The sequence below is a fragment of the Tinamus guttatus genome, unplaced genomic scaffold, assembly GCF_059628265.1.
Source record: "Tinamus guttatus ecotype Peru unplaced genomic scaffold, ASM5962826v1 Tinamus_guttatus_pri_ptg000027l, whole genome shotgun sequence".
Taxonomy (NCBI): Eukaryota; Metazoa; Chordata; class Aves; order Tinamiformes; family Tinamidae; genus Tinamus; species Tinamus guttatus.
This window is the reverse complement of record NW_028288561.1, coordinates 4,146,924-4,169,573: the sequence shown is the minus strand read 5'-3', so window position 1 is coordinate 4,169,573 and position 22,650 is coordinate 4,146,924. Positions and strand designations below refer to the sequence as shown.

Genomic DNA, 22,650 nt, shown 5'->3' with positions numbered 1-22,650 from the left:
TATGGTGGCTGATAATGGCAGAAATATACATACACACACAGAGACACACACACAAACTTTTCGTCATTATAATAAGCAGACATGACTCTAAATACACACCAGAAAGAGCAGGTATGGTGAGTAAGTTGTTGTATTTTTAAAGTCACTTATCAGAGAAGAACCACACTTTGAGATTTTGTTTATATGAAGGAATTCCCGGTTAGGCAGCCTTGCAGCACTGAGATCACTACTGGGGAATTATGGCATCACGGGCACATTGAGTTAGAAAGTGTATACCTTTAACTGCTTGTCTTGTCTGATATCTTGTCCCTTGAGAGGACTGAGGTTGCTGTGACTGAGACTGCTGGTTCTGCTGTTGCTGCTGCCTCTGCACCTTCTGCATGTGCCATTTCTGAGACGATGTCTGAAACTTATTTGAGGAATTCCACACTACTCGCTGCACAGCGGGCGCAGTTTCCTTAGGTAGGAGAGGCCTCTGTTTTTTCACAGGGCTCCCAGTGGCTGCAGAGGGAGCACTCACAGTAGAAGTAGCACTAGTAGTCGCTGTCACACCAGCTGGCGGGGTCTGCGTTGAAGAGCGGGTAAGTACTGGGCTTTCTGATGGGGGCTGAGTGCTTGCACTGGAAGAAGGTGGAGTTTTACCTGCAACTAAACAGAGGTAAAATGTAATAGGAGCTTTCCCTCATCACATCTGATCTGTAATTCCCCATCGTTTCTTTTGAAGAAGAAAATGCTAAGTTTCAGCTGAGCATCATAAAAATTTGCAAAAAGAACTCTAAATTGTTGGCAGAGCACATTACATATGCTTATGGTTCTATGCTGCAGAAAGAAAACTCAATGAAAGATTTCTTATTTAAAAAAAAATTATAACAGGGACTGAAAACACTTTCTTCATAGTCAAAAAGAAAGAAAAATCACACCAAAAAGTCACACAACTTGTTTAGGTAAATATTTTCATGTACTAATGATGCTAACAGCTAGAGGCCTCATTTAACTTGTCTTTGATAATATTAAAAAAAAAAAAAAAGTCTGTTTGAGAGGCATCTTAATGCAAAAATAAAGTGAAAAGCTAAGGCATTCTGTAACTTCGATTAGATAATACTCCTAAAGTAAGGGGGGAAAAAAAAGAAAACATTTAATCCTACCATCTTGTTTAGAAGGTGGCTCTTTAGATTCTTTCTTGTTTTTCCGTCCTTCACGCCCACAATGATCATCTCCAAGATCGATGACAAGTTCACTCTCGGAATCAGAGTCCAGTCCTAGATGCACAGTTGGAGAGTCTGTTTCATCTTTACCTTTCAGTTTTTCTTTTGCAGGATGTTGCAAACTTTTTCCCTTTTCAGAAAACTCTTTTTCAGTGTCTGTAATTGCCTTTTCTTTAACTGGATCATCTGTTTTCTCCACTTCTGGACTTGTGCATTTAAGTTCCTCCTTGTCTTCATTCTGAGATGGGGGCTTAGATTTTTTTTTCAATGTCAATGATTCTTTGTCACTTCTTGCACCTTCCTTGTCCTCTCCATCTTCTTGATCATTCTTTGATTTCTGATCCTCATCGCTATATTCACTGTCACTTGTGTCAGACTTTTCAGAATCTTCAGAGTCACTGTGTTCTACTGCAGTATAAACAGCTTCAGATATTTCATTTATTCCTAATTGTGGGAAGGAAAGTATATTCCATGCTGACATCACACTGACTGACATTACCAAAAAACATACTGGAGTAAGTACATACATACTGTTATCTTAACTGCCAGTCCTTAAGCTATCAACACTTCCCTTAGTGCCCTATCTCAGTATCAGATTTTGCAAGTATCACCTTCCACATACTCCAACTCACATTTCTATTAGATTTAACAGCTCTCCTTTTACTGCTTTCTTTCCATTACTTGAAAGTTCCAGATTTGTTTAACGTAGGACCAATGCTGGCAAATACGCACATGGGTATTTTTATGCATGTGAAACCACCATAAAAATCAATTTTTTATAGTTAGTTTTAACAGTTGAAATCTATTTACCTGATTGAGGTTACTTATATAGATGTTTGCAGATCCATTTTATTTTTTAGAAGACACTATATTTTTAGTGCCTACAAAGTCTAACACCTGCCAAGTGCTATACAACACTAATGTTTTCTAACAACACCTGGCTCCTGTACAACTGGATATATCAGTATGTGTACCTGGAATGAGCTCATTCTTGATTTTTTTTTAAATTTTAAGTAAGGCTGCAATTCTGCCATACTATCTAAATCAGAATAGCACAAAAATCACATTAAAAGATGAAAGCGTTGTGATTAAAATTTGAAAAATTAGGTCCTACTATGCTTTAAATTCAAACTAGCTAAGTATATTCTATTTGCCCTGAACAGTTCAAACATTCTCTGTGTTTATGAATAAAATATTCAAGGTTTTAGAACTTGAAAACTTTAAATTCAAGTTTCCTCAGATTTCCTGCAGATGTGTTCTGTATTCTTGCAACATACTTACCAAGTTGTGCTTTACAACTCTCTATAGTCTTGTCGAGATTAAGCTGGAACCTACTACGTATCTGTCGTTTTGGTGAAATGAGTGGCACCGGGGTGGACTGTTGTTGGACTGACTCACTTAGCTCTTTCAGATCCATTTCAGCTTTGCTGCGATCTGAAAAAGGAATTAAGAAAAATGATTTATAATAATAATAAAAAAAACACTATCTAAGACAAAAATTTTACTGAGCAGCAATGTAGACAAATTGAAACATATTTCATTTCTTTTCTAACTATGATTTGCAAGTCCTACACAACAACTCTAACATGCCTTTAAAACAAGCAATGGTTTTCTCCTGTCAGATACTACATATTTCACATTCAAACTGCATGCATTCATTATATGGAAGCTGTCTCTATTATACGACATTATCGAGAAAACACCAGTCTAGGTTTGTCACTCATCTGACAGTACTTCCACTAAGTTGTTGCTGTTATGTACTACTAGTAGTACATTTTTGTAGGGATCAAGAAATTGAAAATTCAAGTCCTTATAGTCAGAATTTAAGGTCTGAAAGCTCAGGGGAAGAAAAATATAAAGGTGGATGGTTGCACCAGAAATTAATTATTCAAATTTTTTCAATATATAGAAAAAAAAAAAAAAAAAACCACCTTCTCTTGAGCTCTCATATATGCTTGTGTTTTTACTCTTAAACATACAAACCAGAATGGTAAAGCTAAAAATGTTTTAACGTCTAAGTTTCGCCTTTGTTATTTCCATTTTCCCTCACAGGTGATATTTCTGCTCCACAGTCCTATCCTCTACCCTTTGCCAAAACAGTCATCAGGCAAACAGACGGTCAAGGTCAGTGTTGTTTTTTTTTTCCTTTTTCTTTTAAACATATAGGCAGGACATTTCACGATGTGCAATTCATAGAGAATAAAAATTTCTCATTGAAAAGATGTGGACCTCCAATTTGCCATATTAACATTAACCTATTAGTAGAAAGAAAGTAGAATTAAGGGCAGAGAAACCTACTGAGGAGAGATACTTAGGTTTTCTTCTCTAAACTCTTCAATTTTCCCATTGTCCTCTACAATTTTTCACTCATTATTGTGTCAGACTTGTTTTTCTATTTTTTTCTGCCTTTTCTGTCCTTCATACAGGGACAGGTTGCATACCAGCAGGAATATATGTATCTTTTCCAACCAATCTGTGTAAAATGTATCTTTGTCATTTGCATAGTCCATTCTTCACTTCAGCCAGTAACTACAGCTGGCTCACATCCATTATTTTTCTTTTCTTACTGCTGAACTGGAGGACAATCATAGGAGCCCTTCCAGCTCTCTGCCGATGTATCCCAGTCTCCTTCTATTCCGGAATTTCACTTCTGCTTTACTATCTGAAAACCATACAACTCCCAGATGTATCTATCTGGCACAACTGACGCTCATCATCTAATGAGAAATGGCTGACTTTTTTATTCCCTATCAAAACCAGCATATTTAGCAAAAGAAGCTTCCCTAAAGCTGAACAAATAACTAATACTCTATCTGAAAAAACGTGCTGTTGTTTTACAGTGATCCTCAGGAATCATCACACCAGATTTTCAGTTTCACCCCATTTATTCAAACTGTTTTATGTACTAGCTAATATCTCCCATCTGTGACTCACACTCATTCAGCACTACATTATTTCTTAAGATTTGTTGCAAATAAATCCCACCTCAGATAACAGCTGTAGTACAGCAGAAGAAATGGTTCTATGGTTATGTCAAACAGACACTTAACACTGAAAACACACTATAAACTTGTATCCACAGTGGAAAGATTTGTAGCTCATCAAAAGCATGAATTCAGCTTTCAAGCTCAAATTTTCTCAGATTTGTCTAAGATCAGGGGGTAAAATCCTGCCTCTTCAAGAAATATTGCAAGAATACAAAATGTAGCCAGTACTCAACCACTGAATGAGTATGCAACATGATTAACGAAACCTGCTGGTTTTCAGAACTATTTTACGTAGTTAGTACTTACTCATCCCAGACTTCAAAGGAATGGAAACCCTATATTTACTTTCCAAGAGTTTCAAGACATCTATAACTCCTTTCATTTGTATCTCTACCAAGTCCAGTGAGGAAATGATGGGAATGTGGCAAGGCAGAAGACACTGTAGTAAATCCTAAGTCCTAACAAGAAAACACCACTGCCACCAATACACTAAAGAGACTGAGGGGTGAAGAGTGGCAATGGGTACAGCCTTTAGAAGCTTTTCCATTATTTACAAACATTACTTTGTACAGTCCAAGTAAAAATCAACCCTAAATTGCTTCCTTTCATCAACAAAAAGTAACTTGAAACTTTCAATTCCACTTTAAAAAAGAAAAAAAGAATAGCTTATTTGATGAAACCATAATTATACACATGCTTCATTTAAAGCTATTTGTTCATTTAAAACTATATACAAGAAAGTTTGCTCATATTATCTTGTATTGACACCACTGTAATTTACTCAGCTATAACAGTATTAGACTTTCAAAGATCAAGACTAACCAAGATTAAGATTCAGAATGCTTCCTGGAGTGGAAGTTCTTTCGTTCTTAGCAGAAATTGGTGTTGAAGCTTGAGGAGAGAAAGGTTTGGGGCTGCCTGACAAGCTCCCTGCTTGACCCGTTCTTGTTGGTGCTGGAGAAGCTGAAAAAGCACAAAATTAACAAAGACAGATTTAAAATAATCAGAATGGAGACACTCACTGGGACAAAACAGCTTTTAAATCCTGTAGGAACACGCAGGGGAAAGGATTTTGTTTAGTAATTTAACTTTGTATTATTACTCCCTTATAAGTGGTAATTATTGCTTTAATACTAGTTTAATAGAAAAAAAATGTACTGAGAATAATTTTATTGCAGCTTCTTTGTAAATCCAGATGTGTGTTGACCCTGAAAAACACTCTTAAAAGTTACTGAGAGTTTCCAAGCCTTTGAGATTTGGTTATTTTAAATATTAATAAATTCCTGACACCCTGAATTGGCACCTTTTTATTTCATGTATGTGGATAAATATTAAAAAACCTCACCTACTCCAGTTTCTAGATACTTTAACAGAGAATTAAAAGCACAAATAACAGCAAGTTTCATGATAACAGCTCAAGACCAGTGACCACATCTCTCAGATAGGGTAATGGAATATTCCTAAATACACACACAGGATAAGGAAAGGTTTTCAAAATATCCATGAAGTAATGCTTGAAAGACATGACCTGCGATCCGCCAGGCAGGCTACAAAAAGAAGCATCTGTAGGCTGTTACCTTTAAAAAAAAAATCCTTTCTGCCAGCAAGACTCATTTCTGTCTGTTTAATCTCAGCCTAATGCTTTGAGCATGTCATCTTAAACTCACTGCTGAACTCTTGCTCTTTCCTAGTAAATATAAAGCATCGTCTATGTATTTCCAGATACCTAACAGGGAGCTGTTATCTGCTGTTTCTGTAACTATTTCCAAGCTATTTTCTTCCTTTCACTCACACAACAGACATCGAAACCTACCAATGGCACCGTATTCAAATGTTGAAGTGTAGGGCAGTGACACTTTTTTTTTTTAATACACAATCAAGAAGTAATTTCATTTTAATTTTACTCAAAACCCACAGATTCCAGTGCTGAGGCAACTGAGTTTAAATATAATGTAAGTACTGCAAAAGTTAGCATGTATAAAGCAATATTCAGGTAGAAATGCCAGGTGAGAATTAGTTTACTGCTGTCAAGCCAAACCCAGCACTTCCATGTTCTACGTAAAAGTGTCACTAAGGCCTCACAAAAAGTCACAATAAATCCCCAGAATTACCATGACAGTCAAGAAGCCAAAGAATAGGTAATAGCTACCATGTTCTCTTAACTTTAATATGTATTTCCAGGATTCTCTCTACTACGACAAAGAAATAACAATTTACATTTTAGGACAAGTAAACACTACTTGACAGCTAAATCTTACATACGAAAGCACACATAAGCTCACAATAATTTGTCTATAAAATGGTATAAATTGGAAGAGTTTTTTCTGACATAAGTCTAGAGATTCTCTTTGTTACATGAAAATTTTGATGATTGTTGATAGAAATCACTCCTACTGAGTTGGTATTCTCTAGTAGAGAAATCCATGTATTTTGATATATTTAAATTCATTACAGTTACTGTGATATTACTTTCATAAAAGAATAAAAAGAATAAAAAGTTCTGAATGCAAATTTCATGCCACAAGACACTTTTTGTGCCCGAAGTTAGTGGACAGAGGCCCAACTGGATTTTTGTGTTTGTCTGTTTTTAAGAAGCAATTATGTAACACTGAAGCTCAAAGGAATAAGCACAACAGTTTTATTATGCATTTTTTTAACATTAGACTTGTCCAAAGGTACCTGTATTTTGGTTCTGATTTGTCTAGCTGCACTACGGACCTCAAAAGCAAAAGTCAACTATATCTCAAGCTGTTCCTGATCTTTCCCTTTCACATGCATCCGTACAGAAACTATACTGTTGGTCCTACACAGAAACTGAACAAATTGGTCCATGTTCCTATTGTAAGACACCACCTCCCTAAAAAGGTACATCCACTAGTTTGAAGAAGTCTTCTACGATTTCCATGGAGATTACTTTAATATTAAACTGTCTAAAACAAAAACTTCTAAGAAAAAAGAAAAAGGAGTGCTCTGAAGAGTTACACAAAAGGAAAAAGAAGTATGTCATGGCTTGATTCTTCTTTGGGTTACAATTTCAAATAATAAGAACTGGAAATAAATTCTGTAATTTTTTTCACATCAAACAAGGTTTAATTTAGGAAACTTTTGCTCACTCTCATGCAAGTCAAACTATTTTTTCCAGATTTGAGATTTTTATATATATTTAGATGTACCCTTTACATGTGGTTTTAAAAGTTTCCTCTATCAATTCGCAAAGTCAAAAACTTTGACTGACAAAAGCTGTAAGAAAACTATTGGTTATCACCATTCAAAATATATGCAACAAAAAAGTATGTTCAGTTTGAAGCAATTATTTGGAACTAAACTATCTATTAGGCAGAGTTAGCAAAAGTTTATCTTCGATTAATTTTAAATGCTTTAGCAAAAAAATAAACAAAACACAAACGCAGTATTGTCTTTAAAAAATACAATTAACAACAGACTGATTTCGCTTGCCTTACAAAAAATACTTTTATCCAAAAATAAAGTCTTATTAACAGTTACATTAATTATTATATCACTTCTTTTCAGAAGTGGATGGTCATTATTTTATGCACAACAAACGTATGGCCCACTTGGATAAAGAGATTTGCCTGAACGTCACAAAATTAGCCAGCAGCTGATTTGGACTACATTGTTGGTCCTTTTTCCTCTTTACCACTGTGTGAACTGTAGTTCTACCATATTTTAGCTCTCAGTAAGTACCACATAGGGGAACAACCTGTAAGCTCATGGTCTTCAAAAATGACTATTCAGTTAAACAGTGAATAGAACACTCCTAATTATGGTAGGACAAACGTTTTAATATCTATTTCCAGTCTCCATTTACTTTAACAGTTACAATTATTTCCTGCCATTTAAACTAGAGGTTTTGGGTCATCATTCAAGATTATTTATTCCTACAGCAGAAAGCATAGCTATTTCTTATGTGTGAAACTGAAAGTTGAGTTTGCCTTTTTTTTTTCTAAAATTTCTTTGGAAAATGATTAATAGCAATATCTGTCTTCAAAAAATATATTTAATAAAACCAGTTCATTAACCAAATGTAGTCAGGTCTCCCCTTTTACCTGTATTTTTGTCAATAAAGTCCATGGATTCTTCACTTGCGCTAAAATGGCTGGATGTTGCTTTTTTCTCTGCATCCTGTTCAACATCAGACCCGGTGTGGACTGATGAGTTTGTGCTCATGGGTGACCGTGGCATATCTGTCAATGAAATCCTGCGACCGGTACTGCTGCTCAGCATGGGCTTGCTCATTAGAATCTTGGGCGATGCCGTCATGTCAAAGTTGAGTTTGATTTTCTCTTGTTTGTCTGTCTTTGCAGTTCCAGCTGTTGGGTTTGCAGGGTCTAATAACATTTGGTATTGATTGTTGGGAGTATATGGTGTCCGGAAAGGTGCGTAGTTAAATACCCCAAACTTTCTTCGTATGTTATCAACATAAACCTCCATCTCTTGCATTGCACTGTTGAAGATGCTTTTCGTCTTTTTCACAGAAAAAGGTATTTCTTTAGACATGAGGTAGCAATTATTTATTGGAACCCAGGCCCTATGTATAAAACGGAAAGATAAGCAAATTTAATATTAATGACTTGACATTGTTAACTTTCCTGCACATACTTTATTTTTATCCTAACCCGAAGGATATGCACACGTTCAATTCTTTTAAAGGACTTTCAAGTCTTTGGTTTTATTTTAATAACTCATTGCTTAGTCTTGGTAAACATATAAACTACATGTCTTTAATGACCAGCAGCTTACTACTTCTGCTCCAGTAATACAAAATGAAAGAACACTGGTCAAAAGTGACAAGACACAACTAATCAGAATATTCTGCACAACTGCACGACCACCACTACTAAACAATCTTTCAATTCAGATGTATTAGTTCACAGAAAAACAGAAAAAGCTGACTTTCTAAAGATATTTTTCAAAACTTGCAAGTTTTATTTTTACAATCCATGCCAGAGTAACCAAGCTCCACAACACTAAGAAATTTTTTATCATCCAATTTTGGATGGATTTTTTTTTTCAGTCAGATTCTAAAACTCTAAATTCATGATAAAAAAAAATCAGGAACTCTGATCTAAATGTATCATGGCCATATATAGTCTTAAAGTACATGTTTGAATAACTGTATAGATTCATGCTTTTGATTCATGATAAATGAATTAGTATTCATCATGGCTACTTCGATTTAAGCGGAGGGTTGACAAGTACAGAAAATACAGACTCCTCTTTAGAGTAAAGCTGGCACTTGCAACAAAGATTACATTATTGACTAATATTTCATTTTTACAAATAAAATTCCCTGTAGCACAAAACCACGATCACAGGAAGTAATGTGCATAAATATCAACTAAATGTTTAAATATGTTTTCTATCGTGTCTTGAAAAATTTATTCTAAAAAGGCAAACAAATAAAGAGGTAAACTAAAGAATGAATTAACATAGCTTATTTGATATAAAATGTGTAATTATGAGATTATACATGTGCAAAACCATCAAAAACTAGTACTGTACTAGTACAGAGTACTAAATTACAGTTTCTTAAGCATAAAGATATCCTTTGGTTAAATTCCCACCTGTCATGTTGGCCAAAGAAACGGGCATCAACTTGCCCGTCTTTATCCCTCAGTGCTTTAGCAGGCCAGAATGGAAAGCCTTTGAGTTTAGCCCAGACCAAAGGGTGAGGATTGCTCTGGAGGAAGACACAAATATACACTAAGAAAGCAAACATAGTTTTAACTTCAAAAATGAAGTGATTTTTAAAAATTTGTATGTATTACTTGAATCAAGACACAACAGATGCAAAGCATTTCTCAAATACAAGACATCATTTTAATTTATACATTATCTATATTTAATATATAGAGGGAGGAAAAAAATTCTAAAATATTCACATAGTATCTCAAATAAACACATCCTAACAACACTTTTTATTTTTACTTAGTCCCCCAATTTTTTAAAAATTTAACCTAAATTTGGCCTAATCTTTCAAAATTTTTAATTTCTACTTAAGTACAACATGATTGGATAGATTCTGTTTTCTGATTGGATACACTTCTGTTTAAGAATTTTAAGAAGCCTTTCCAAGTCTGGCACATTATTAAGATCAAGCAGCCCCTTAGTAGGTCATAAAACAGAATAAGGTCTAAATTCTCAGATCCACACCTACAGAAACAGACATTCATATTTCACCACTCTTATCCTAAGTACCACCTACAAACCCAGGAGTAGCTACCTTACATCTGAAGGCAGAAACTAACTGACAACTGGTTTTTGACATCCTCTGCACACAGTCATTTCTGACTGAATCGATGGCTTTCACAGAGCGAGTACTCTGACAGCTGAACATGTTGAGAGGCTCTCTGAACTCCCCAAAGTGAACAATTTGATGCCACTTGCAAACTAGAGCAATTTTTCTTAACTCAGTAACCACCACAGCTTTAAAACAATGGAGGGATAACAAATGGGATTCAAATGGAAGCTTGTTTAATGTATTAGCTAGTCTACCATACTCTAACTTACACAAGGCTCACAAAACCAATTCTCTCGTTTTTGGCAAGCAGCTAAATAACATTCCGGACATACTTCAATTTCATTCATCTGAAAAGAAAAAAACAGTTATTGAAGAGCTTATGCACAGTCAAAGGCATGATCAATTAGTATTATCGTAGCCTGTTCAGATTACTGACATCGATTTTCCACACGCTCGGGGCCACAGATAGACCTCTACAGAGTTTTACTTCCTGGGAAATCCATGGGGTTCTGAGTGACACCCATCTGTTTCTACACAAGGTGTGTATTCCAGTTTGTAAATCAGTAACATTTTTACACCCCTCTTCAGACTATACTCTGCCATTTATGACAGTGATAAAAATAAAAATACATCCTTACTTTGATACTGTGTTTATTCCTGTGACAAAAATATAACCTCACTTTGGGCATTTAATTCCATAAAAATTTGTGCAGCATCGAAAACAGCTTATTCTTCATGCTCATATTATATAAATTGGTTAAGAAATTGAGCTCTAGTTATATTTTTAATTTGCACTATTAAAACAGAGATATTTCATAATTTATGTGAATCATGGTCAGGAAAGCATTTTGCATAAATAGAAAGGGTCAGATCATCAGCTAACTCACATCAATGAAATATAATTCAAAAAAACTACACTTAGAATTGCACTTTTTCTATAAAATAAAGTATGGATTATCACTGAATGAAAATCAGCACTGCAAAGGATCAGTTAAAAACAGATTCAGTCATTTTTGTATTCAGTAATAGGACTTTGCATATTGTTGCAGCAAATGAACCACCGAAAATGCATCTAGGAATCAGAAGATCTAAGCCTATATTTCGTTCAAATATATGGAATAGAATTATTTAAAAATACAGATAGAACAAATAAGTTGACTGGGATACACATACCTCATGCTCACAGATTTTGATGATAACTTTTGCCGTTTGTGTCAACTTGTGATTTCCTGAGGTCACAAGAAAAAAAAAAATCATCAAGAGAACTATGTTAAAACTACAAAAACATCAATTTGTTTAAAAAGATTTACATTAAAGACAAAAAGAGAATATTTGAAAAGATAATTTAAAAAAAAAATGTATTAAAGTAATTGGTAGGTCCATCCACAGTAACTAATCTTTAAATGTCACTTTTTAAGCCTTCTAGTGCAGCCTGCTCATCGCTGCTATGCTCCTAAGGGACCAACATGTTGGAATCATTCATTTCCTCAGTTAATTTTCCTAAAGCACTGCACGATGTGAAACACTTAAATAACCCATATTTTCTATGTGAATTTTTTTAAGGTGGAATGAGCAAGTGATGGCACAAACAGTATTTTGTCCAACAGATACGTATAAGCCAGTTGCTAAGAAATTCACCTGTGCTTAACAGCTACAGTAGATAATAGGAAGATAATTTCAGCTAACTGGATATCTACAAGTTGCTCTATGACTATACCGATTCTGAAGTTTTATACACCAGGAAATAAGTTCATAACAATATTTACCTCCATTGTAAATAATGCAGTTGTGCAAAATCCATTTGGCATCAGCCAAAAATGCTTCAGTGCAACCGTACATTTTCTTTTTAACATTCTGGAAAAGAAAAAAAAAATTAGGAACCAGAAATGAATTAGAAGTGACATCACCCTCCTGAATAGCTTTCCTCAATTTCATCAATTATATTATCGATAGGATTACTTATGCTCAAGGAGAATTATGATTCTGCATAAGATACTGGGTAAAATAGTCTCAGTAAGACAAAATCAGTACAGTTGTCTACACATTTATAACAAAGACATCAATCTTGCTTGTAAGGTCAGGGAAAAGGAAAACTTTCACCAGGTCCTCGCAAAACAAAGCTCTGCAATACTCTTCTCTTCATTAAGGCAATGGAGAATGGAGGACTTTTTCATAATTTGAAACTTTTAACATACTATTGGACTGAGAATCAAACTCCCATAGGTCAATCTCTTGACTGTTTCCCTTTTCTCCCACAGCTCCAGGCGGTATTTGCTGAGTGATCAGTAAGATGAGCCTGGGATGGTTTCTGCATACACATACTCAAATATTTTTAAGACAAGTTAATGGAACTATGATCTACTAACAGCTAGTAAACATCACATTCCCATGCAAACTTTGGTTAATGAAATTTCCCCACAAAACTAATACAGGAATCAGAGGGATTTATAGAGGTGGAGATCATCAATCTAAATGTGTTTGTTTTTAACCAAACATTTTACTGAGTTGCTATTTTTACTGAGCATTTGCTACCAGTTCAGACAAAATCAGGGACTTAGTTGGCAAATGATTATTTTTAAGCTATAATGGAACTAACTTTCACAAAACCAAAAAATAATAGCAAAATAATTACAAGCAGGATCTCTCCCCTCCACACCAAACACTCCAGAAATCTTAACAGCAGAAATAAAACTCAGGGAACTCTCTTTTTGCTTCAAACTAACCTTTTCTAATGTACAAAGGTCCATTGGATGAAAGATATATTCTGCATAATCTGGGTGCTGATCCAGTGAAACTGGCTTTTGAAATGGCTCTGTCTGTTTGAGAAAAAAAAAGGCAAATTATTTATTAAAACTGAACTGTTTCACCAACCACATGGTATTCTTCTTCTAATACAACTTCCAATGGGTGTGTCAGAGGAAATTCTTTGTTAAGTTAATTAAAAATTTGGAAAACTAATACAAAAAAAAAATGCAGGCAGAAAAAGAGAAACTAGATGGTGTCTTTTAACCAATTTAAATATATGGTGAAGGTAAGGAATTACAAATTTTGGCATTTTGTAAAATGATCTGGTGAGGACAGAGCATCAAATCACAGAATAGTTCAGGATGGAAGGGACTGGCAGAGATCACCTGGGCCAGCCTCCCTGCCCAAGCTGGGTCAGGTAGAGCAGGTTTTCCAGGACTCCATAATCCCTCTGGGCAACTGCTCCAGTGTTCAGCTACCTGCAGTGGAGTCCCCTACTAGGGAAGAGGTGTTTTCTTTTGCTCAGGTGGAATTTCCTGTTTTGGCCTGTGTTCATCTCCTCTTGTCCCATCTCAGGGCACCCCTGAGAAGAGTCTGCATCTGTCTTCCTCACACAGATATTTATAAACATTGATAAGACGTCCCCTGAGCCTTCTCTTCACCAGACTAAATTGTCCCAGCTTTCTCAGCCTCTCCTCATATGACAGATGCTTCAGTCTCTTAATCATCTTCTTGCAGGAGAAAAAAGATTTTAGCAGAAAGAAAATATCTTTTTGAATCTCTGATTAACTAGGCTCACAACACCTCTTTTTCAGACTCTCATTGGAATCATAACTTTCAGGACAATGGTGTTTGGCAACACAAATCCTGCCAACTTTTATCAGTGGGGCTCTTGGATTTTCTTTATTAATGTGAGGGGACTGCAGTTTTCTGAAGATAACCAATTAAAGTGCCCCGTAGAGGAAAAAAGTGGTTGTTAGTTTAGCACCTAAAGCAAAAAAAAAGAAAACCCTCAATAGCATTAATTACACATTATCTTTCTAATTGCATTTTCAAACACCTTGATTGCAAATTCAGTATAAACTAACACCAACTCTTTGTTTCTGAAAAACAGCACTTAAAATTTCTAATGGCTCGTTCCAATAGCACAGTGTTTACCACTCCAGAGTTAAAGGATTCCAAGAGCCAAAATTTATCAGTACTTAAGAGTATCCTTCTCTAAAACTGTCACTATTGTTCTGCTAAAATACTTATCATAGAGAGATCAGAATTGCAAAGAGGCCATGAGTCTGCACATCTGGTTTTCACAGATAGCTTTTACATAGCAGGCAGAAACTGCTTTTCCTCCCCTGGCCTGAACAAGAAGACAAATTAATAAGAGTTAGGAAAACTCTTGGCACTTCATCACAAGAACATCTCCCTTTGATTTACCTTTTCCTTCACATATGAAAACTAAACAAAACTTTCATAGTGAATAACGGGGGAAGGGAACATTAGAAATGCACACACATGGTGATTTTAAGGAATAAATCTAAGACAGATATGAGGAGAAACATAAAAGTCAGATGTAAAGCTTAAGCCAATTTTGCCTGCATGAAAAAAATTAAAATCATAGAACAGCCAACTGCATGAAAGCTGATGGCACAGGTCTTCAGCACATCAAGGATAATTTCTTCAGTTTCACAAATATATTTTACTTCTCAAGTGTATTGTAGCTTCTGTGCTAAACACAACTGCTACTGACAAACAGGAGTGAGGGTTTCAACTGGTATAACCACTGATACAGCAATCTGTGCACCTAATCTTCCTGGCCACGTAAGCAGATTGGCAAGAGCTCCTGTCTTTGCATTCCTGTTATGTCAACGCCCCTTGGATCAGGGAAATGGCCCTGTCCGCTCAATGTCACACTGGACAGGGCCAGCGCGTTTTCACTAGGCTCACTGATATATTGCCCAAGTCCTTCTTCGATTGCTCAGTTAATGCCAATAGCTGGTACAGGAACAATGTTCAATTCGGCTGCCTAGGATGGGAACCAACGTCACAGACATCCTGAGCAACCACAACAAATTACTTTATCTCTCAGTGGCAGTATTTCCAATCAGTAAAGGGAAGGACATGTAAGGAGATTTAAGATCAACCTACACTGTGAGGACAAATCAGTTCATTCTTTACAATTTAAGGGAAGGAGTGTAAGCAGACTAAATAGGCAGAAGAGTCATACTACTACTACAAAGATGAGCCAAGCCAGATCATAACATTTCTCCATAAAGTGCATGAAAAAATACATTTTAAATGCACTCCAGTTGAGTACATACAGTCTAAATTAATTGGTCTGTAACAGACAAATGGCAAGCAGCATAGCCTATAATCTATGAGGCTTTGAAAGCTGATAAAATAACATAGGATGATGATCCAGAAAGTAGAGCAAAAACCAGATGCAAAAAGGAAAAGGGGGGAGGTGGAGAAAAAGAGAAGAAAATACTCCTTACCCCTGGCTGTTTCATTTTCTGTAGTGCAAACTTCAGTAAATATGATAGCTGTTCAATGGTGAGCATTGTCATAGCTTTACTCTGTGTTTCTATGCATTCTGCTACAGTGATTTTCTAAAAAATAAAATCACAAAATATTTTATTATTAAACATTTCTTTTCCATTAAAATATTCCAGCATTATTCAAATGGATGTTAGTATCTATCATGTAAGAAATTCAACATATCTGAAGAACTTCTGCATCATCAGAAATGTGTTTTACTCAATTTCAATTCTGGTTGTCAGCCAAAATAAGAAATAAAAAAAAGAGAGAAAAAGAAAAGAAAAAGAAGAATTGCAATCATCTTCTTTCACACAAAATGAATGTGTGAAATACAAGAAAATCTCAAGTGCAATGAAGGCTGACAGTAGTACATTAAATGGGGGGGAAGTGACTAAGCGATGTTACTTCCACTGAGGATATTATGATGCAAAGTATTCTTTCCCTCAAAATCACTGAAAATGAAAGGTTAAATTCTTCCTTATCCCTGAAAAAGAAATCCAGTAATAACAATATCCTCTTGTCTATGCAGACTGTACAGTGCACTTTTTTGTGCACTGATGCAGAGCTGATCAGTCCACTAAAAAAAGCATAAACTAACATGAACTAAACTATTCAGAAGTACAGGATGTTTTCAGAAGTAGAGGTGCCTGACGAAGGGATGACCTGCTGGAAAGGTGAACTAAACATTGAGCTAACATGAACTAAACTATTCAGAAGTACAGGATGTTTTCAGAAGTAGAGGTGCCTGACGAAGGGATGACCTGCTGGAAAGGTGCCTTCTTTAGAGATGGCAACGAAAAGGAATGTGAAGATTTACGGCAAGAAGACAAGCACAATGTGGGCAGACATGCACACACATGTGTGCACACACAGTAGGGATACAGCAACAGATGTTTCCTTTCTTGTACAAATCCTTTTTTTTTTTTTTTTGTTCCTTGTCGAAAGGCAATTATAAGAATAAAATAGAAAAATCTGGGAGTCTAAAAAAGCTGCTTAAATCTCATGAACAAAAAGGGAATTCCATTCCTTGTATCAAACTAACCTCACACTCTGGGCAAAACCAATCCCCCTCTGGTTCGGCTGTCAGTTTCAGACACTTAGCATGATAAACCCGAGGACAGAGTTCGCAGCAGAGGACTTGGCCTTCCCGATGACAAACCCAGCAATAGAAATCATTCCGTCCATCCTGTGGTACAACATCAACAGGGTCTGTGGTGAGTGGCTGCTTCATATAGTAAAACGGACCATGCCTTAGCTCTGACTGAAATGTAGGCAAGAAAAACAGGTTTGGTTTCAAAACAAATTTGCATTTTTCAAATAATAATATTCACAATATATACAGAAAAAGCAGTTTACAGAGCTTAATTAACATTTATGCAGGTACAATATATAGTATTTATTTCACAAAAATCACTCTCATATTTAGGTGCCCAAAACTGGCTAATTCAAGACTGAAAATAACATTATGCAAGTGAGTGCAAGGCATGTAAACAAACAAAATCAGTAGACGTTTTTATGTTCAAGCAAATACAGCATTCAGAGACTATAGGTCCTAAAATTCTTAATTCCACAAGGCTTTGCAAGCATAATATTGCAAAATATTTTGTGGTGGCTAAACCTGAGATAACTGAAGAAGCTAGTCAGTCTTCAAATGAGAAATTGAATACCTAGAACCTAGAACAGCAGTAATTTAGAATCTTCTACACTTAGGAAAGTGCCAATTTTGGTCGATAAAGCAATTTGTGACACAAATAGGATGACACAACAGCAGATTAAAATCCTGTTCTGTCACAGAAACACGAACTCTTGAAGAGATTTAATCCACATACAAATATATATTGAAATTTAAGATGTTCAGTTTTCACAGGACATAAAACTGACCAGAAACCACTATCCACTAGTTACAAAGGAAAAGGCCTTTCAGAAGGAAGGTTCTGTAAGATCCTGTGCAATCAGCTGGACAGCTTAAGGCCACATTTCAAATTTATTACTATGCCAGTCATTAAAACCTAGATACAAAAGCACAATTAAACCCCAGGTAGAGAATGGAAGGTTGCAGTTTACAGTGGTTTTGCTTGCAGTTACATGCACCACAGGTGTGAAATCAGTATCTCAGTGGGATGTACTTAGTGGTGCAGCAATGGGGAACAGTAATTTGCTTTGTCTGCAGTTCACCAAAAAGGGAATTTAATATTTATTCTGACTTTGATGTGGGTATGAAATTTATAAAATCAAAGATCTTGTTTTAAAACAAATATACTATAAATCTACTACACAGAAATGAGCATCATTATTTCTAAGTAGACTAAAGGAGAGAGGAATTCATTTTCAGTTTGAGGATGCTCACATCTCTTAAACATCTATCACCTTAATTCATCTGAGACTGGTTTAAGGACAAAACAAAGGGTTAGAAGTAAGATTCAAGACACAAACAATAAAATTGAAGGACTAAAAATGAATGACTCAGCTGCATGAAAAGACTTTTTCACTTGTTCTAGTCAGAGTAAAGTGTTTGGAGAGCTTAGAAGTTAGGATCTCAAATTAAGAGTCAGATTTTCCTAACTCTTAACCTGTTTTAGCAAAATTCTTCAATCACTAACTCTTCACTTTCTAAACACTTTAAATATCTGTTGGCACCACTCTGAAGATGTACCATTGCATCCATAAAATGTAATATCATGAAACTATAATTTTGACTGTAGCCTGAAATACTCAGAATTAGAATATTAAGGTGAAGATTTCTAGTGCTCTTGATGTTTTAGTGATCCACCTCAAAGGATTTACTGGCCTATGAGAATCACAGCTGACAGCTCCATTAGATCAGAAGTCTAACTTAACAGCAAAGCCACTCTGCTTTGCTCACATCTGTTCAGTAGTAAAAGAGTCTGTCCACAGCAGCCTGTCTTAGTCTTTACAGCAACTTCAAGTACCACAAAGAACAGCGTTCTGTCTCCAGGTATGCTCATTTCAGGCATGCAGACTAAACATGCAAGAGGATACATAAATTAAAAGCAACTGGTAAGCTAGACAAAACAAAACACAATATGCTTTACTGCTAACCTATATAAAAAAAGAAATACGTCTGTGTTTTTTTGTCATTAAATACACTATTTCAATCTATCCTATACTATTTCAAATATGAGATACCTGGAAAACAGAAAAGGATTTACTGAAGGGAATGGATTAATCTTCAACACCTCCAACTGTGTTTTCACATAAATTTTTAAATACCTATAGTATATATATATGTTCATAAAATTGTTTCTACACTGCACAGGTAGAAGCTCAGACTTCCAGCAGGGCAACATCCTCACAGTGAACACCCTTCACCCAGGTGAAGGGTTTATGCAGCCTGCAATGAAGCTCAGTAAAATCTGGCCCCATTGAACTAGTTCACTGCACACACTAGACCTCTCAATTATCCTTAAATAAAACTCTTGACACTGATCTTCCACATGTGATCTTCCACAGGCTTTCTTCCAGAATAACTGTAGTAATTAAGAATCTCATTTTGGTTTTCTAACCAGTGCAACTCTATCCTAGTAACATTTAACATGGAAACTATTATACTGAGAATAGGTGCCTTCAATCTGGAGCGTTTAATTCTGTGTCTACATGACACTTGCAAAATGCATTGCTTTAGCACACAGAAGTGCTTCAAAGAACACACAGGCATGCCACCTACAAATCACATTAAAAACTATTTCAGCAGGACTAAAAATTTCTTTGTATGTAACCACTTCCAAGATGACCCAGATCTTTTAGAGCATCCACTATTCAACACAACTCATAAAAATCTTTTCACTCTCATCATACAATGAATCAGCAAAGGTTTTTGGAGTCAACTTCTTTTAAGAGTTACAACATAAATTCAGTATTCAGAATACACCAAACAGTGGTTTCAGATATAATGAAAAAAACACTACTGTGATGCTCTGATTAAACTACTTTGGTAACAGCAGTAATTTTGAGGAAGTGGAGGAAAATCTACAGAGCATCAAGAGAGCAGATGGACTTTTGTTAATATTTTGCAATAGGAATGAGAGTAGATAAGAGATAGCCTTTTCCATTGTTGTGTCTTAATCGAGGCTACCAAATCCCTGAATATTTCCTTATTAATGCTTTTAATTAGTAACAGCTATTATTAAAATTAGAATTATACATACTCTCCTCAATAAACCTTTTGCTCAAAATTTCATTTACTGAACACAGGTATTCCTTTAGCATTATGAAATCAGTGTAAAATGACACAAGTGTTATTTCTCATACAGGAAGAAAAAAGAAGAAATCCAACTTATAACATCAACTCTTACAGCTACCATATTCAACAAATACATACTTCTTATACTGCAAATACGGAGCTTACTAAAAAGAAGCTATCTCTATATTCTTCATTACCACATATCCTAGCACATCAAGACTATGACTTCCTTTACCTGCTCTTTGTTATTACTGTTCAATAGACCAGGCTTCTTTTTCTTTTTTATAGGACTTGTTGATGCATCTTGTGGGGAGTGGCCATTGGAGGAATGTGGAGGGCTGGGAAACTTCCTTTTTTGTGCTGTGCGTTCAGCAGAGCCAGGATCTGTAACAGATACAACAATATAATTAAGGTGTTCAATAATCCAGGGAAAATTATTCTGTGGGAAAAAAAAAGGCCAGAGTTATTGTTTGTCCTTCACATTCCTTCACTGAGCAAACTAAACCAATCTCAACTGCCTTTTACCCAGTCACTCACAAAACTGGAAGCACTCCTTTTAAGTAAATTCTCCACAATCATTCAGATTAACATGTTTTCTTTCCCCAAGAAATTCTGCCTATTCATCTCATCTTACATTTTGGCATCTTTAAAAACATATTAATTATATTCTGTAGTTTAGAAAAGCATTGTTTCATGCTAAATTTATGTCCTCTTTAAGAAACAAACAAAAAAAAAAAAAAAAAAAAAAAAACACAACAACACCCCGAAAGGTTCAGCTCATTAACCGAACTGTACTTTTGTCAGCTTAAGCATATGAGGCCGTTAACATTCCCAGCTTCTCCCTCACCTATAGGAGATGTCCTGGAACTGCAGTAGTTTTTAACCCTGATTCTGAATCAAGTTTGGGCTGAAAACTGAGGCAGTTCAGATGCTCATTTAGAAGTGAATCGGATGCCTGCCTCAGAAGCAACAACGCTCACTGGCGGAACTGGCAGATGGTTTGAGAAGGTAAAATTTCCGGCATCTGATTTTAATCCACTGCCACATGTATGACAGGGCCCTCTGTCAGCAGGCCAGACTAGCCCAGTGTGCCATCTCCTCCTAGATCCCATTCCTCCTGGGCAGCACAGTTCCCTACTGCCTGTATTAATCTCAAGTAGCTCCCAGGTCTGTAGAAGATGCCCCTAATCTGCCTATGCAGCCTTTGGTGTAAGAGTGGTACAGGCAGAGCATGACTGACACTGTCAGCATCTCCAGACTTACCTCCTATTGCACTGGCAGTTGAAGGCTGAGACCGATATTATTACTTGAATGAGTTCAAGTTCAAATAAATGGCTCCTTCAGGGCCAAAATTTAGATTAATCTGACAACATAAAAGAGTTATCAGATGAACTATGTCACCTGTGAGTGTAAAAAACATGATGTCTGGGCCCTTCCTCCCCGAAACAATTACATCAACGAGAATCCTAGAGTAGACATGACCATGCTGACAGAAGACTTGCTTGGTTCAGTTTAGCTAAGCATGTACAGAAGGTGGTAGAAGAACCTCTCCCTTGGCTGGTACAGCCTGCATATATTCCTAGAGAGCCAAGCCAAGAGAGCTTTACTGAAAGAAACGCTTCAGCATCTGTGTCAGCTAAACCAAAAGCTGCCACATAACCAAAGTGATCAAACTGAAAACCAAAACAAGTTCTGGATTTCACTTTCTCCTCAAATTGAAACACAGACTATTCAACATGGGAACTGTTTGAATGTTTGAATTCAGAGTGATCAGCAAGAACAGCATCATGCCATATCTTTTCTTGACTTTCCATTACCACGTGGCACAAAACAGCATGCTATAAGTCTTTGTTTCTTCACTGTAATCTGCAGTCCTCAAGAGGGACATTCTGCACATTCCTAAGTGAAGTCATAACTAAAATACTCTTATTGTGAAGTGCTAACCCTGCCTTTAATCCCCATTTTCCCAAAGCAGAAATTTGCCGAATTACTCTGCTGCAAACAGAATCCTGAAAGTACTTGCAGACCCCTATCATACCTGAGCATTTCTTCGCTGACTGCCCATATCCATGCACAACTTAACCCTAAAGGGGAAACAGGAAAGTACTCTTGGACCTTCTGCCATTTCACTTTCATTTCTTATTGCCAGCCACAAAGCTGCCACCAGTTCAGCAGAGCAGCTTCCCCTTGGATTGTGGGGATTACAAAAAAGCTGTTGTGACACTGCATATGGTGATTTGGCTCTTGTAGGAAAGAAGAAAATGGGGAAAAATGGATCTAAAGTTTCAGTCCTTCACCACTGGCTTGCCTCTATAATGTGACTTTTCTCCTGTTGAACTACGATTTAGTCACAGCTGAATCCAAATTTAAAAAGTACCATTGCAAAAGTAATAAAACCGAAGTAATACTGATCACACGGATATATGTGCTTCAGTAACTAGTTTTAAAGTCTACTTGTATTCACAACCAGTGTAATTTTATGGCGTGGCCAAAGCCTGAGAATACTACAGATTTTCAGATAGAGTAGGGATGATTCATGGACAATATATGAGAACAAACCTGAAATACGTATATTTTTTCAACTGACAAAGTTACTGGAATGTACAGAAATTTTCCTGAGGCAATGTAAAAAGCCACTGAAGAAAATGAAGGAACAGAAAGGAAAGTGGCAAACTCTTCCAATACAGGAGAAATAAACTGTTTATAACTACAGCCCTC

At 36.1% G+C, this 22,650-nt stretch overlaps 1 protein-coding gene across 4 annotated transcripts in view; it reads right to left on the bottom strand.

Moving 5' to 3' along the window:
* Nucleotides 1–22,650, bottom strand: part of ZMYND8 (zinc finger MYND-type containing 8) — a 48,549-nt gene that overhangs the window by 12,078 nt on the left and 13,821 nt on the right. For all 4 annotated transcript variants that reach the window (XM_010218495.2, XM_010218539.2, XM_010218490.2 and 1 more), the window contains exons 3-15: nucleotides 20,168–20,316; nucleotides 16,774–16,992; nucleotides 15,689–15,802; nucleotides 13,178–13,270; nucleotides 12,221–12,308; nucleotides 11,628–11,683; nucleotides 10,724–10,801; nucleotides 9,778–9,893; nucleotides 8,260–8,741; nucleotides 5,015–5,155; nucleotides 2,487–2,639; nucleotides 1,146–1,649; nucleotides 277–648 (exon numbers count right to left, since the gene is read on the bottom strand). In XM_010218495.2, the coding sequence (XP_010216797.2) occupies nucleotides 277–648; nucleotides 1,146–1,649; nucleotides 2,487–2,639; nucleotides 5,015–5,155; nucleotides 8,260–8,741; nucleotides 9,778–9,893; nucleotides 10,724–10,801; nucleotides 11,628–11,683; nucleotides 12,221–12,308; nucleotides 13,178–13,270; nucleotides 15,689–15,802; nucleotides 16,774–16,992; nucleotides 20,168–20,316 (2,565 nt within the window). The remainder of the gene's footprint in view (nucleotides 1–276; nucleotides 649–1,145; nucleotides 1,650–2,486; nucleotides 2,640–5,014; nucleotides 5,156–8,259; nucleotides 8,742–9,777; nucleotides 9,894–10,723; nucleotides 10,802–11,627; nucleotides 11,684–12,220; nucleotides 12,309–13,177; nucleotides 13,271–15,688; nucleotides 15,803–16,773; nucleotides 16,993–20,167; nucleotides 20,317–22,650) is intronic.